Raw genomic sequence first — 16,955 nt, 5'->3', positions numbered from 1 at the left:
GTTTTACATTTTTAATTCCTCTCAGAAACTGTCTGAGCAGAGGATGAGAGAAGACAGGAGGATCCAAGCTGTATTCTGCTGAAATAGCTGATGCATGTATCTTGATGGAGGAATAGGACAGGCCTGTGTGGAAGAGCTCTGCCAAGTACTCCAGGATGTTGGCTATGTTTACCCGTGTCACATCTTCTCCCTTTGCAGTACTCCAAATGAGATATCTTTTCCATTTTGCTGCATAATTCTTTCTTGTTGAAGGTCTACGAGCCTCCAGGATTATGTCTTTAACCCTTTGGGATAAATTTGGGTTAATTTCTGTTATGTAATGTTCCAGGCAGTTAGCTGCAGAGTTTTCAGGTTTGGATGCAGGATGTTGTAGTTGTTCTGTGTTAACAGTAATGGGATCAGGGGTAGTGTCCATATTTGTTCCCGAGACATGCTCCTCAGCAATGGGTACCAATGTTGTCTTGGCCAGTCTGGGGCTATCAGAATGATCCTTGGACGGTCCTCTTTGATCTTCAGAAGCACCTTGTGCATCAAAGGAAGTGGTGGGAATGCGTATGCTGTTAGGTTTTCCAACTGAAAGATAGGAGTCCACCTTCCAAGCAAGTGGGTGGTACGTCCTTGTGCAGAATTTCTTTAGCTGGTGATTGAGTGGGGATGCAAACAAGTCTATTTGTGGTAATCCCCATTTTCTTGTGATGGCTTTGAAGATGTCCGGATGTAGCATCCATTCGTGGGCATCTGTGGTAGTTCTGCTTAATATGTCTGCTAGAATGTTTTCTTTTCCCAGTACAAAAATTGCTTGTAACTGAATGTTGTAGCTCAGGGCCACATCCCATAGGTCCAGTGCCAGCCGGCATAGAGGATATGAATGTGTGCCTCCCTGTTTGTTGATGTACCACATAACTGTGGTGTTGTCTGTCCTTATCAACTGACCTTCTTGGAGAAATGGTCTGAATGACTGGATTGCCAATTTTACTGCCAGCATTTCCTTTAGATTTATGTGTAGGCGCAGCTGGTCTTGAGTCCATAAGCCTTGTATGCACTTGCCCAGCATGTGTGCCCCCCAACCGAGGTCTGAGGCATCTGTCGTGATGGTTTGGCTTGGTTGACTGTTGCAGAAGGGCAATCCTGTGTTTGATTGACAGGCCTGAGCCCACCATAGGAACTCCTGCTTCAGGCATGGGATTATTGGAATTTTGGTTTCTAGACTGTGCTTGTGTTGGGACCACAAATTCTTTAGGTACCACTGTAGCTTTCTCATATGCAGTCTGGCATGAGGGACCAGAATTATGCAGGATGCCATGAAGCCTAGAGCTTGCAGTACTTTTCTTGCACTTAGATGGTTCTGCTTTGTTAATGCCAAGAAGTAGAGAGGTAGTTGCTCTTTCTTTTCTGCAGTCAGGAATGCCATTTGTTTTGATGTGTCCAGCTCTGCACCCAGAAAGGTTATTCTTTGGGATGGAATCAGCCTTGACTTTTTTATATTGACTGTATATCCCAAGGCTTGCAGCAGGTAAATGACTCTTTGTAAGTCTTCTGTTAGCTTGCTTTTGTTGTCCGCTTGTATCAGGCAGTCGTCCAGGTAGGGATAAATTTGGATCCCCTGAAGTCTGCAATGAGCAATTACTGATGCCAGGCATTTCGTGAACACTCTGGGCACAGTAGATAAGCCAAAGGGCAATGCTGAAAATGGATAATGCTCTGATCCTGCAAGAAATCTGAGGTATCTTCTGCAAATTGGTCGTATAGGGACGTGCAGGTATGCCTCCTTGAGATCTAGAGTTATGAGCCAAGACTCCTTGCCCAGCATGGGAAGAAGCTGCTGTAGGGTCAGCATTTTGAATTTTGGAACAATGAGGAATGTGTTTAAAGCGGACAGGTCTAGAATGGGTCTCCATTTGTTTTCTTTCCTTGGTACCAGGAAGAGTCTGGAGTAAAATCCCTTTCCTTGCTCCATAGATGGTACCTTTTCCACAGCTCTCATTCTTAATAGCTGAGATATTTGCGTTAGAGCTTCTGCCCTTTGAGTAGGTGGTAGGTTTGGCATTCCTCTCTTCCCTGGTAGAGTATGGAAATGGAACCTGTAACCTTGGTCTATAGTTTGCAAAATCCATTTTTCCCTTGTGATGCAATGCCAGTTCTTTGAAAATAAGGTTAGCTTTCCGCCTAAGGGTGCTTCTAGTTGTTCCATGGTAGGCGGTGCCACTGTCAAGTCACTGTGATTGAGTTGTTGTAGTGGTGGTGGCTGCGTCCGTGCCTCGCTGGTTGTTACCTTGCCACTGGCGTCCCCTGTAGGCACCACTGGATTGGTTTCTGCCTCTAGAACGTCTATTCCTGCCTCTCTGTGTCTTAGAGGAGTCCGGAAAGGACCAATTCTTGGAGGGCCAGTTCCTGCTAAACCTTGGAGGTTGAACCTGTAAGAAATCTTTCACCGTTTGTACAGATTTCGCCTTCTCTTCCATCTTTTTTAGTACCTGCTGAGCAGGGGAACCAAATAAATTGACCTTGTCCATGGGTGCATCCAAAAGCTTTGATTTGACATGGTCTGGTAATGCCTGTTCTTTCAACCATGCATGTCTCCTGATAACTGTGCCAGTCATGGCTGATCTAAAGGAAGCCTCCAGTGCATCATAGCCACATTTTAAAGAATGGTTACTAACTTGCTGTATGTTATGTACCATTTCCTGAACATATTTTTTATCTAAAGATTCTTCAAAGGACAGCTTTTTAGTTAACTGGTCAAGCATAAACTCTTGATATTGAATCATATGAAATTGGCAGTTCAAAGCCCTAGCTGACAAGGTAGCAGAAGTGTAAACTTTTTACCCCATCTCTCTAAGGACCTGGATTCCCTTTCAGAGGGAGGGGGTTTTTAGTAGAAGTAGCTGCTACAGCTTTAGGGCTCTGGGAGATAGTCTCTGGATCTGCAAAGGAGCCTTGTATAAATGGTGATGAGTGTCCGGGACCCTGTAGAACCTATCGGGCTTAGCAGGGCCGGAGGTAATGAATCAGGAGCAGTGCAAGCATCATTAAATGCATCATCTACAACAGAAAGAACTGGAGGTATAGCTAAAGGCCTATGTTGTGGCAAATGTAGAAAGGTTCTAAGCCTTTTTCTGGAGTCTGAGAAATCTTGGCCCTGCCACTGAAATTGTTCCCTCATAGCATGCAAGGTTTCCCCAAAGGAAGATTCCTCAGGTGGAGAGGCTGAAGGAATGGACTCTTCAGCATCAGAGTCTTCGTAAGGAGAATAAGAAGCCTCAGGAGGGTCTGTATGTTCTGAGTCATCAGAGGAATCATCAGTGGATACTGGTTCAGGGGGCTCTGCTCTAGGCCTCTTTTCTGGAGGTGGGAGAGAGGACCTGTCTGGATGAGGCTGGGATCCACGAATTAAAGAAATTAGATCTTCAGCCAAAGAAAGCATATGAGAGCTAGTGCTGGGCCTGTGTGAGGGGGGTTTGGCAGGCACAGTTTTTGAAGCTTTGGCTGCTTTAGCCCTGGCAACGGCCTTAATAGACATGGCTGCAGGAGGCCTGGCAGCTCCACGTGCAGGGGTTGAAATATCCAGGGGAATAGTGTCTGATAATTCCTGAGAAACCGCAACAGAAGGTTGGCTTTCAGAAGACGATTCTACCAGGTTAGAAGAGGCCTCGGTAGAAGGCATAGTTTCGGCTGAAGAAAGAACCGCTTGCTCGGTTTCGGCCGAAAACGAGACACTCGCGGTTTGTTTAATCGCAGTTTCAGCCGAAACCGCGGACCGCGAGTGTCGGTCCTTTTCTTTACGTTTTTTGGAAATTTGCATTGTCGGAGGATCCGACGGCATAATATAGGCAAAATCAGAGCCGAAAATCTGTTCAGCAAACTCCAACCGACGTCTAAGCGTCCGTCGGTTAAAAGAAGCACAGGCTAGACAAGCTGCTACGTCGTGGTCTGGACAATATATACAGTAGGAGTGGAAATCTTTATGAGGTATTTGTTTCCCACAAGATAAACAGTTATTCACTTTCTCTGACATCGGCTGAGGCAAGAAAGAGTCCCCAACGGGGTACTTAGCTTTTTAGAAGTCTTCGAAGTAGTATTCGGTAGTAGTAATCTCTGGATCTGACCGACCGGCACTTGCGAACAGCTTCTGCTTCGGGCACCACGCGGCAAGAAAGACTGAGGAAAATGGCGTCGGCTGATGCCTTTATACCCGAAAAACTGCAGTGATGACGTCGGGTGAAGTGCGACACCAGCCAAAGCCGGACCCAGACTTTGGAATCCGGCCGACCGAAGGGCTGCCTGACGACAGGACAACCCATTTGTAAGGACTGCAGATGCATCCTTGAAGGACATCAATGAACATTACTTGAATGTTATAACAGTGCAATACAGGAGGGAGGACAACAAAACAGAAAAATAATTCACATTATGAACACAAACTCAAAACATATTACAGAAGACTGAAGGGCATTTTACTCTTTTTTTAAATGTGTTTCCTAAGGAGCAATGGTCAACAAACTAAAATAATCTATTATATTCTGCATTCACTTAACTTAATGTTAGCATTTGAAAACAAAGTGGTTAACTATAAATCTGACCGTATACCTCATCATGCATTACCTGCTGGTATGGCATTCATTTTTATTTGAAGTACTCAGCTACACTTGTAAAATTAAAACTACAATTTAAATGTTTAGCAAGAACCTTCTATAACAGTCCAAAATCTTAACTGAACATACACCAGCACATGAAAATCTACTCAGCAACCATTAAATATCAGTGCAACTAATCAGGATAATAAAAGATGAACTGCGTCCAGGATATGGAATATTTTATTAAAAATAAGTGGAGTGTGGTGGGATGAAGAATTAATTTTTGAAATAAATGCTGGAATTCTTTTCAGTAAGAAAAAGAGTGCAACTGCAAGAAATGGTATAGGGGACTTGCATATGACAAGTGCAAACTGCCTACAATAAAACACAAAATTAAGATGGTTACAAACAATAAAAAAGAGGAAGAAACATTTCAATTAGATCCGAAACCATGTTCACACACGAAACACCTACACATAAAACAAAACGCTTTAAAATGGAAGTGGTTGTTCCACTGAGTGGAATAATTCTGAATCTTTAAATGAGAGACACTAATGCTGAATTTACTGTGACATTACAGAAGGCTATTTCTTCTACGTTATTTGTCCTACTACCCACAGTATATTAAACAGACATACAATAAACCAAGTAAACAATGTGCATTTCTGTACACATTCAAAATAAATACTGTTTTATGTTTAAAGTCTGAACTACTTTATAAAACATCTCCTGGAAACCTTAGAGGAAAAAACTTAAAATTCAACATAAAAATTAAATCTAACAATTATTTCACATTTTACAAGGACAAACCATGAAGAAACACTGTTTCCATGAACATGATTTAGCAATTACCCGTAGAAGAAATGTAAGTTTGGAGTCACGGTAACAAATGTGCCTCTGTTTTCCATGGGCTACATCAACTAGTGCCATGATGACTTGGCCAAGACAACTTAAAGATCGATTAATGCTGCTGGCTTCCTGAAATACAAATAAACAAAATATGGCAAATATTAAGCTTAATTTAAAGGTATCAACCTTGCATAATAATGAACCTGATTAAATAATCTGGCATACAAGTGAAAGGCACAAATCTACAGGTTATTGTAACTGCTAAATGCAAATATTCTTTAAATTATTCAACAGCTGAATTTATCAACTGTGCTGACGAACAGAGGCAATCTTCTAACTCGTCTTCTAATTCTACAATGTATAAAAAGATCTACAAAATAAACTTATGTTTTTCTTAGCAACATACTTCAAGACAGTTTATAAACCACCCTTCAAAAATAAAGCAAAATCTTTGCTAGCATAATTCACCTGTGCTGCTATTAACCAAATAAGTTAGAATGGAAAAATATGATGCAGTAATAAACTGAAGAAGCTGCTGCGTTCTATCTTCTTCGGTTCTGATCAGTAGAGAAATTTGTTCTGTGACACCAAGAGAGGGCTGCTGCCTAAGCAGTGTGTGAAAAAGAACAAAGGGAGGGGAATGTGCCCAGCTGTCCTGCAAGATGATGGGCATAAATGCAACACGGCATGTACCAAGTGCAATGGCCAGTGTATCATAAAACTGCTTAAGCCTGTGGAAGAAAAGTACAGTTTTGTACCTACCATAAATGTAGATGTTCGAAGATCCATATTGCTGCAGTCCTAACACTTGGGTAGTCCGCTGTCCCAGTCGGCCCGAATACCAAAGTATAAGGCTGACGTCGGTCAGGGCGCATTAGTCTGACGTCAGGACGTCAGGGTACAAATGCGCATGACCGACGTCATATCCTCAGTCTTTTCTTGCCCCAGATGTCAGAAGACCCTAAAAGATAAGGCCAAAACCAAAAACACCAAACACTCCTGTACCAAATATATATACAATATATACAATTTACAAAAGTACAACCCACCCACACAACCACCCCTAAACAAGAGGGAAGGAGGGAGGGTAAATTGGACTGCAGCAATGTGGATCTTGAACATCTACATTTATGGTAGGTACAAAACTGTACTATGTTCTTCATCCCACATTGCTGCAGTCCTAACACTTGGGTAGAATCCCAAAGCAGAGGTAAGGGAGGCTGGCAAATCATAAAGAAGCTGGAGCTGTCAACATGCCCTGCAAAATAGCCGTGGCAAAACCAGCCCTAGATTTAGAGTAGAGAGGAAGGTGGTAATGCTTAGAGAAAGTATGCACTGAACTCCAAGTAGCTGCCTCCAAAATATCCTTAGTTGCCACCCCTTAGAAATGCTGTTGAAGTGGCAGTAGCCCTAGTGGAATGAGGCCTAATCCCAGCTGGAATCTCCTTGCCATGATGGGAATAACAAAATGCAATGCAAAACCCAATCCACTTAGAAATAGTTTGTTTAGACACAGGCTTGCCCTGAGAACTCAAAGCAAAAGAAACAAACAACTGCTGAGACTGCCTAAAATCCTTAGTCCTGCTTAAATAATAACGCAACTGCCTGTGGACATCTAAAGTGTGCAAAATCTTTTCCCCCTTATTTTGGGGATCTGAATAAAAAGTGGGCAAATGAATAGTTTGGTTTAAAGCCACACTAGAGACCACCTTAGGCATAAAGGAAGGATTAGTACGTAATGATACCCTATCCTTATGGAAAATCAAAAAAGGCTCAACCGCCATAAGGGCCTGCAATTCAGAAACCCTTCTTGCAGAAGTAATGGCCAACAAAAAAGCAGTCTTCCATGACAAGTATTTCAATTCAGCAGTAGCCACAGGCTCAAAAGGTTGTAAAGTAAGTTTCTCCAACACAAAATTGAGGTCCCAAGCAGGAGTAGGAGCTCTACGTGGGGGTCTTATATTCTTTGCCCCTCTAAGAAATTGCTTGAACAAAGGATGAGAAAACAATGGTGGGTCACAATCATAGTGAGCTGAAATCGCTGCAGCATGAATCTTAATGGAAGAGAAAGACAAACCTTTGTCCAATAACTCAGTAAGATACTGAAGAGCCACACTCAAATTAGGCTCAGAAACCTCCAAATCCTTTGCTGCACTCCAAAATAAAAATCTCTTCCATTTTTCTGCGTACACTTTCCTTGTACTAGGTCTTCTGGCTTCCATAATCACATTCAAAACTTGTTGAGGAAGCTGAGACCTGCTGTGTTTCAAAACAGAATATGCCAGGCTGTTAGATGAAGAGAGTGAAGCTTGACATTGAGTAGATGACCGTCCCTCTGAGACAATAGGTGTGGAATCAAAGGTAAAGGCCATGGAGGCTTCCTTACCAGACTCCTCAGTAATGGGTACCAGTGTTGCGAGGCCAATCTGGAGCTATTAAAATCATCCTTGGCTTGTCTTGTCTGACCTTTAGGAGTACCTTTGGGAGGAGAGGCAGAGGTGGAAAGGCATACACATGAAGATTTTTCCAACTGAAAGAAAGAGCATCCACTTTCCAAGCTGTGTGATGAAACCTTTTGCAAAACTTTGGCAGCTGGTGGTTTAGTGGAGAAGCGAACAGATCTATGTCTGGAGTTCCCCATGACACTGTCAATTTTCAAATACATGAAGATCCAGTTTCCACTCGTGGGGATCCATGATTTGCCTGCTTAACACATCTGCTAAGGAGTTCTGTGCTCGGCAGAAACCTTGCCTGAAGATTTAGTTGCAAGCTGAGCGCAGTCTCCCACAAAATCATTGCTTGCCTGCATAGAGGATAAGAATGAGTTCCCCCTTGTTTGTTGATGTATCACATGACAGTTGTGTTGTCTGTTAGAATCAACACCTGCCCTGGAAGAAGTAACTCCTTGAAAGCCATTAATGCAAACTGGACTGCTAACATCTCCTTCATGTTGATATGTAGATGCTGTAGTCTGGCAGGCCACTTGTCTTGTATCCACTTTCCATTCAGATGAGCTCCCCAAGCTATGTCTGAGGCATCTGTCGTAAGAATTTGACTCGCCTCTGGCCGGGTCACAGAGAGTTCCTTGTTTAGGTGACATTCCTGAGCCCACCACAAAAATTCCCTTTGAATGCAAGGTATTATTTGAATGACAGTGTCCAAATCCTGGCAGTGCTGTGTCCATACATTTTTGAGATACCATTGCAGCTTCCTCATATGCAGTTTGGCATTGGGAAGCACCAGAATACAAGATGCCATGAACCCTAAGGCTTGAAGGACTGTCCTTGCAGTCAGCCCGGACTGAAGAGATAGTTGATGGAAGTAAAGAGACAGATTCTTTTGTTTGTCCGGGGTTAAAAGGCCATCTGGGCTGCTGTATTCAGTCTCACACCCAGAAAGCACATGTCTTGAGAGGGTACTAGACTGGACTTTATTTCGTTCACAGAATACCCCAGGCATCTTAGCACTGCTATCACATATTCCAAATGTTGAAAAAGGTCTTCCTTTTCTTGAGCCAGAATCAGGCAGTCGTCCAAGTAAGGATAGATTTGTATGCCTTTTATCCTGAAGTAAGCTATCACTGGAGCCAGAACTTTTGTGAATACTCTGGGCGCAGTAGATAAGTCAAAGGGCAATGCAGAGAACTGATAATGAGAATTCCCAGCTCGAAAACGCAGATACTTCCTGCAACTTAGTCTGATAGGCACATGAAGGTAAGCCTCCTTGAGATCTAAAGTTACCATCCAATGATCTTTTCCCAGCAGAGGTAAAAGCTGTTGCAACGTCAACATCTTGAACTTGGGAATGTCCAGATAAGTGTTGAGGATAGACAAATCCAAAATTGGTCTCCACGTGTTCCCCTTCTTTGGTACTAGGAACAGGCGAGAATAAAATCCTAGGCCCCTTTCTGGCACAGGAACCGGCTGAATGGCCCCTATTTGGAGTAACAGAGAAATTTGCTTGTGAGCCTCTTTTCTTTGTAGAGGAGGAATGTCTGGCATGCCTTTGAAAGGAGGCAAGGTATGGAAATAAAACCTGTAACCGTGGTGAATGATATCCAATACCCATCTGTCTTGGGTAATTAAACTCCAATTTTCTTTGAAAAGTGCCAGCCTTCCTCCCAAAGGTGCTGCCAGACGAGAAGGCTCTGGCAGCTGAAAAGGCAGGTCATTGGGTCTGTTTACGAAAGGACTGACCCCTGCCCTCACCAGAAGACTGAGCAGGTGAACTCCCTGTTCTAGGCCTAAAAGAACCTTGAGCTCTGCCCCTGCCACGCCTAGACCTACCCCTAGACTGGGAATCATAAGAAGGATATGTCCACCCCTTAGTAGGCCAATTTCTACTAAACTTGAGGCTGAACCTGCAAAAAATCTTTAACAGTCTGCATAGACTTAGCCTTGTCCTCCATTTTCTTTAAAACTGCTTCCACAGGCGAACCAAACAACACATCAGATTGTAACGGAGCATCTAAAATCCTTGTCTTAACATGCTCAGCCAAATTCTGATCCCTCAACCAGGCGTGCCTGCGAAGAACAGAACCAGTGGCAGCCACCCTCGAAGAGGCCTGTACAGCATCAAAACCACATTGCAAAGAATGCTTACCCACCTGTTCAGAAACATGAACTAAATCCTGCAACTCTTTACACTCAATACCTTCCGCCAGAGCATCCACCTTAGACTTCAATTGTGAAAGGAGATAATTTTGGTATTTTAACATGTGGAACTGGCAATTCAAAGCCCTCATGGCTAAAGTGGAAGAAGTATACACCTTCTTTCCCCATCTATCAAACGCCCTTGCCTCTTTATCAGGAGGAACAGGATTTTTAACAACAGAAGCCTTAACACCTTTAGGCCCCTGAGAACGGTTTCTGGGTCTGCCCTAGGACTCTTAAAAGATACTTATGAGCTTCAGGCACCCTATAATACCTATCCGGTTTAACTGGGGCAGGAGGCAAAGAATCAGGGTTCAGGGAAGCCTCTGCAAAAACATCTTCCACCACATCCAGAACAGGAGGTATAGCCAAAGGCCTGTGCTGGGGTAAAACAAATTCCTTAGCCTTTTCCTGGAATCAGAAAAATCTTGACCTTCCCATTTAAAATGCTCCCTCATGGAATGAAGAGTCTCTGAAAAAGAAAAATCCTCAGGAGGAGAAGCCGAAGGAGTAGAATCATCTACATCAGAAACAGAATAAGGAGGATACTCCTGCAAGTCGTCAGCCGAAGACTCAGAAGCCTCCGAACACTGCTCAAAACTCTCAAGCTCAGGTTCCACCCTAGGCCTCTTATCAGGAGGGGGCATAGAACCTCTAATCATAGTAATCAAATCTTCTGCCATTTTAAGCATATGTTTCTTAGGCAGAGACCCTGAAGAACTAGGAGAAACCCCCACTGAAGTAAAACCTGGCCTACCTCTCGAAGAAGCCTTGGAAACAGAAGGGGAGGGCCTAACCACCTTAGGAAGGGAGGGGAGAACAGCTACCTGAGAAGCCCCCTCAGCCTGGCCTACCTCCTGAGAGGAAACATCCTGTAACAGTAAAGTCTCTCCCTGAGACTGCAAAGAGACTTCTGGCAGAACCTCCGGCTCCACCGAGCCCTCTAAAGAACCGATGTCCGGGACAGACGGTTCTTCCAACCTAGGCTTTGCTGCTTTGTCCTTGCGCTTTTTGGAAGCGCCGGAGCATCCGGCGGCATTTTATAATTACAACGCTTCCCAAAACTAACCTGGCACAGTCTAGCCTTCTCTTAATAGTGCGTTTGTTAAATCTAGCACAAGAGCGACATCCAACAACGTCGTGCTCAGGCCCTAAGCAAGGTATACACAAGGTATGGTAATCCCTATGAGGTATCTGCTTCCCACAAGAAATACAATTATTCACTTTTTCTGACATCCGGTTAAATACTGAGGCAAGAAAAAAACAAAATATTCCCCAACGGGGTACTTAGCCAACTTTGATTCGGTCTGAAACTCCGACTTCAGAAAATTTCAGAACGCCAACCTGCACTCGCAAAACTGCTTCTGCATCGGACCATGCGGCAAAAAAGACTAAGGATATGACGTCGGTCATGCGCATTTGTACCCTGACGTCAGACTAATGCGCCCTGACCGACGTCAGCCTTATACTTTGGTATTCGGGCCGACTGGGACAGCGGACTACCCAAGTGTTAGGACTGCAGCAATGTGGGATGAAGAACATCCATGCTCTAGCACCTTGTCTATTTCTCGGATGATTAAATAACTTTAAAGTAATATCCTTTACAATGACTAATAACCAGACTCCTTCCAAGTGCATCCCACGGTACTCTCACCACCTATCAGTCATCTTAGCCTTTACTCTGCCTGGTCTGACCACAGAAACAACTGCTCAGAGTTACATAGGGCTGGTGACTCTTACAAGGAGCCCCCTTAAAAAATGGCCCAGCAGTCCTGGGCCTTGTTGAGGAAGAGATGCTGGATGAGCACATTACAGGGTTCAGGACCCAGATGGGAGAGATCAAGCATCCAGCTCTAGATGGAATAAGCTGTGAATGCAATACTTGCACCCAATGATTTCAGTATGATGTCATCACAATAAACCTCTCCTTGCAATCACTCACTCTCTCTCCTCATGTGTGTGTCTGTGTGCGTGTGTGTGTGTGCGTGCGTGTGTGTGTGTGTCTGCATGTGTGTGTCTGCGTGCGTGTGTGCGTGCGTGTGTGCGTGTGTCTGCGTGCGTGTGTCTGCGGGCGTGTGTGCGTGTGTCTGCGGGCGTGTGTACGTGTGTCTGCGGGCGTGTGTCTGAGGGCGTGTGTGCGTGTGTCTGCGGGCGTGTGTGCGTGTGTCTGCGGGCGTGTGTGTGTCTGCGTGCGTGTGCACGTGTGTCTGCGTGCGTGTGCGCCTGTATATGTGTCTGTGTATGCAAGCACATACTGTCACTTTACATCCCTACTGACTCAAAAACTAAGGGTATGTTAAAACACATCAGACTGTAAAGGCATCCAAAATCCTTGTCTTAACATGCTCAGCCCCATTTTGATTAGTGGCAGCCACCCCGAGGGAGGCCTGCACAAGCATCAAACCACATTGCAAAAGAATGCTTGCCCACTGTCAGAGACATAAACTAAATCCAGCAAGTCTTTACAATCAATACCTTCACTCAAACATCCACCTTTAGATTTCAATTGTAAAGGAGATAATTTTGATATTTCAGCATGTGAAACTGACAAATTTACGCCCCTCATGGCTAGAGTGGAAAAGTAGTACTTTTTACCCCCACCTATCTAATGCCCTTGCCTCTTTGTGTCAGTGGGACAGGATTCTTAACCACAGAAACAAGAATTCCCTAAGCCTCTTCCTGAATCAGAAATGAAAATCCTCAGAGGGAGAAGCCGGGAGGAGTGCATCATCCACATCAGAATCAGAATAATAGGGGATACTCCTGCAAATCTTCATAGAAGATTCAGAAGCCCCTGAACCCTGTTCAAAACTGTCAAACTCATTTTAAGCATATGTTTCTTAGGCACAGAACCCGAAAGGCTAGAGAAGCCCCCTACTGAAGCTGTTGGCCTGTCCCCTAAAAAAGAAGTTGGCAACAACAGGGCTCTAACTACTTTGGGAGAGAGAGGAAGGGAAGAATAAGAGAAGCCCCTCCCCTCCCCTGGCCTGGCCTGCCTCTGCCTGGTAGGAGCAAGTTTCCCACTGAGCCATCTAAAAAAACCGACGCCTGGGACTGCCGTTCATCAACCTAGGGCTCTTGTGTTTTGTCCTGCGCTGGGCCGAAGCGGGCGGGGAGCCATCCGGCGGCATTTTTATAATTGGCGCTTCCCAAACACTAATCTGGCACAGTCTAACCTCCTCTTAATAGTGCGTTTGTTAAAACTAGCACAAGGCGGCAAACAACAACGCGTCGTGGCTCAGCTAAACAAGGAAATACAGTTATTCACTTTTCTGACATCGGTTAAATGCTGAGGCAAGAAAAACAAAATGTTCCCCAGCGGGCCACTCAACTCTTCTGTCGGTCATTTCAAACGCCAACCTGCACTCGCAAAAACTTGCTCATCGGGGACAGCGGCAAAAAACTGAGGGATATGGCGCCCCGGTCATGCGATGAAGTACCCTGGCGTACTGGCGTCGGTCTAATCGCCCCTGACGAGAAGCGCCTCTGGTGGTATTGCGACACTGCTGGGCGGATACCAGTGCCAAGTAAGGACTGCAGCAATGGAAGACGAAGAACATCTACATGCTCATGTCAGCCTGGGTACAATCAATCACTAGGCTATCATTGCTGAAAACAGAGAGCTCCCTGACTATGTCCATTACTCATATTTTTGGGAGGGGTCCCCAGGACAGTGCCAGTGCCAGTGGTAAGGCTCTGGTCATAGGCTTTAGAGCCCTCTACTTTTTATTCCCTGTGGAACACCTTTCACTTGGATTATTGAGGTCTTGATATTTTGGACTCCATTCTCTTTCATTCCCTTAGGCACCACTCTGCATAAATGTCAGTCAGATTTTTCTGGCCTCCTTCCATCCGAAAAAGCATTTAGAAAGGTTATCTTGGAAGCCTGCACACATGTACATGCTGCCAATACAGCTCCAAAGAAAACTAGTGCAGTATAAGCCACTGACTGACTGGGACAATTTATTGCCCAAAAACCCCAAAGCAAAACCTTATGTAGCCTCAGTAAGCTACTAATAGCCCCAGAAATTGTAGTCCACCTCACTCCAGTGACTAAGCATATTCCAGTCCTTCCTAGTGGAATCAGTAATTGAAAGCAACTAGTACTGGATTATCTTGAGCATATCTTTCATTCTATATCCATGGCTGTTTGGGCTGGCTCCCAAGTAGTTTTCTGTTTGAAAGACAGTGTCCAGGTAGCCCTCTGGATGTTGGACCTGTGTGAATCCAGTGGTGAAGCACGAAGGTCTGGTGTGTTCCTGTGCAGAAAGGCCCAGCTGAGCACATCTTTCTTGTAGGAATTTTATCAGCTACTGTATTCAGGAAAGCACCCTCAAGGAAAGTGTTTTTGGCCAAGACTTTTAAGCTTTGTTGGACACTCACCTTAAGCTGCCAGCCCCCTCCTTGCTGAGGGATTTCCTCTCATTTTAGTCCCATCATTGTTATAAGTGCTAGTATTATGCTAGCCCCCCCCCTCTCTTCCAACCAACACCTCTGAAGGAGATGTATTCCTGCCTACAGCAGATTAGACTTCAACTCTATACTGGTATTGGAGGATGGGTCTCTGAATTTAGCAAATTAAGCTTGTAATCCTTTTGCGTTTAGAAGAGTTGGGGGTATACTTTCAGTCACTCCTCATTTTTCAATTCTATTTCTCCGTTCTACTCCCTGCCATATTCTGATCCACCCAAACTGCTTCGGGGAAGACCAAGACTCTACCACCCCTCAAGGAGATGAAGGTTGCTGCATTTTCAGAAGGAAGGGGTTCCTTTTCAGTCCCTCTTAGTTGAAACAAAAGAGGTGCTGTTGCTGGTTTATGGACTTAACACTCCATCCACCACATTTCGGTCGTCCACTTTTCACTGTTTTTGCATTATGCGAGGGGGGATTTCTTCCAGGGATTCTTTTACACTCTTACTTCAGGAGGTTTTCATTGCACTGCAGCTCCTGCTGGTTTGTGTGGTGGGCCAACTCCCCTGGTGGACGTTACCTTTTGAGGTTCATCAGTTTCCAAGGCTTTTCCAGATGTTGGCTGTGGCAGCCAAAGCTTGGAGTGCCTGTGTGCTTCATCTGGAATGACAAGTTGCAAGTAGCTAATGAAAAGGACTAGAAAAAAATTGCACTACCTTTTAATCAGGGATGAGCCTCATTCTGATGAGTAGTTACAAGTCTGTCCCCATATTCTGGGGAATGAAGGCCTGCCAAGGTAACCCACAACCACCCTGGTTGCAGTCCTGCAGGGCTGACTTTTTTGCAAAGGTGCCCCTCTGGACTTGGAAGGTGCCCTCCCATTGCAGATGCTACACCTTTATGTGAGGGCTGAGGTTGCCTTGCCATGAGTAGAGTCTGGGTCTGAAATTAGTCCTGACAGCTTGCAAAGGAAAGCAATACTGTAGCTTTCTTCAATAACACATACAGAGATGTGGTTTTGCAACCAACTTCCATGAATCAGTAGTAGCAGCCCAAATGCAGATTTTAAAATCTCCCAGGTCTTAGAGCTCTAGGAAACTGACAGTTATGTACTTCAGACAAAACATTATACCAAAGCCCTATCTGCTTGAGATGGCAGCTGCTCATATGGCTGCAACATTCCACTGCACTTCGTGAAAAAAGTAGGAGTTGCTTTAACACTTAATCATTCATTATATTTACACTTTATATAGCTTAAACACTTTGCACTTTGCATATTTATTTTCCTAAATGCATGTAAAACCCATTTCATTCCCCCATTTCCACCATAATCCCTTCTTTATATCACATTACTATCAAATCTTTTATTTTATTATACAGCAGTTCTTCACACCTTTTCTATAAATAGCAAATCACAATGAATTTTATCCAATTTTAATTTTTTTATTTTTCACTCCCAACTTTATATTTCCCGTGTAGCACCATGTCCATATCAATGTTTTTACTTTCCTATCATATCTTTGAATAATGTTCAAAAAGCTTCATTTTTCCTTACAATCCAAAAGCAATATTATGATATCTCTTTAGTATTATAATTACACATTTTTTTCTATAATTTTATATATCATGTTATGCTTTACTGGTTGTTGTCCAATAAACACCACAGAAAATCACTGGCTTCAAAAAAGATTCTAAATTTTCCTACCTTCTCCTTATTGCTTTCTTGTCTTTATCCCCCATTTTTGTTGCTAAGGATCAATATAATGGTTTGTTTTCATTTTTATACCATTCTTTCCATCTCTGCTTCATTTATACCAATTTTCCATGTTTTCATTTCACGTTCATATTCCTTCTCTCCCAAAACTTTTTCATTCTTTGCTCCCACTGTTCCACAAATCTTTATATTTTTCAAATAATTTTTGTAGTGTTGGCTTTTTTTCAGATAATTTTTAACAGACAACACACATTTGCTGACCATAACAACTGGATTTATTAAACTAAAGTGCCCCTTCTCTTTTACATTATAAACTGTCCCTCTTTTGACTAGACTAAGTCTTATTGCCAAAAAAAAAAAGATACTCAGCAATTCAGTTTCCATACAGATTGGAAACGTACACACCATTTAAATATGCCAACTTTCCTAAAATGTGTTTAACATATGTACTCTTCCTCTTCAGAGGGAACTGAAACACCCTCCATCAATCTGCCAACTTTTGTATTTCTTAGCGCCTTCCTTTATTGTTCTTTTAATACTTTCTCTCAACCCCTAGACATCAATCTCACTTCTTTAAAAAAAAAAAAAAAAAAAAAAAACATGCCATTCTTACATCTCCAAACCCCTTAATTTTTTATTTAACTATAATCCTACAGTACCCCAAAATTTGTTCTGTTCCATAAATTCTTTATCATCCAATGTTTGTTCTCAGGTACTAAAAACGAATTACCTGCATAGGTTAACATTAAGTAATTT

General features: G+C 43.5%; 1 protein-coding gene across 1 annotated transcript in view; it reads right to left on the bottom strand.

The window, feature by feature from the left end:
• The window catches only part of KIF15 (kinesin family member 15), a 2,415,358-nt gene that overhangs the window by 1,869,158 nt on the left and 529,245 nt on the right, over positions 1-16,955 (bottom strand). Inside the window, exon 9 of the mRNA XM_044065522.1 lies at positions 5,427-5,552. Coding sequence (XP_043921457.1) covers positions 5,427-5,552 — 126 coding nt within the window. The remainder of the gene's footprint in view (positions 1-5,426; positions 5,553-16,955) is intronic.

Source organism: Protopterus annectens, chromosome 3.part0 (genome assembly GCF_019279795.1).
Source record: "Protopterus annectens isolate FY-2018-M chromosome 3.part0, PAN1.0, whole genome shotgun sequence".
NCBI classification, from domain to species: domain Eukaryota; kingdom Metazoa; phylum Chordata; order Ceratodontiformes; family Protopteridae; genus Protopterus; species Protopterus annectens.
Note: the sequence above shows the minus strand (reverse complement) of the source record. Positions and strands in the feature narration are given on the sequence as shown.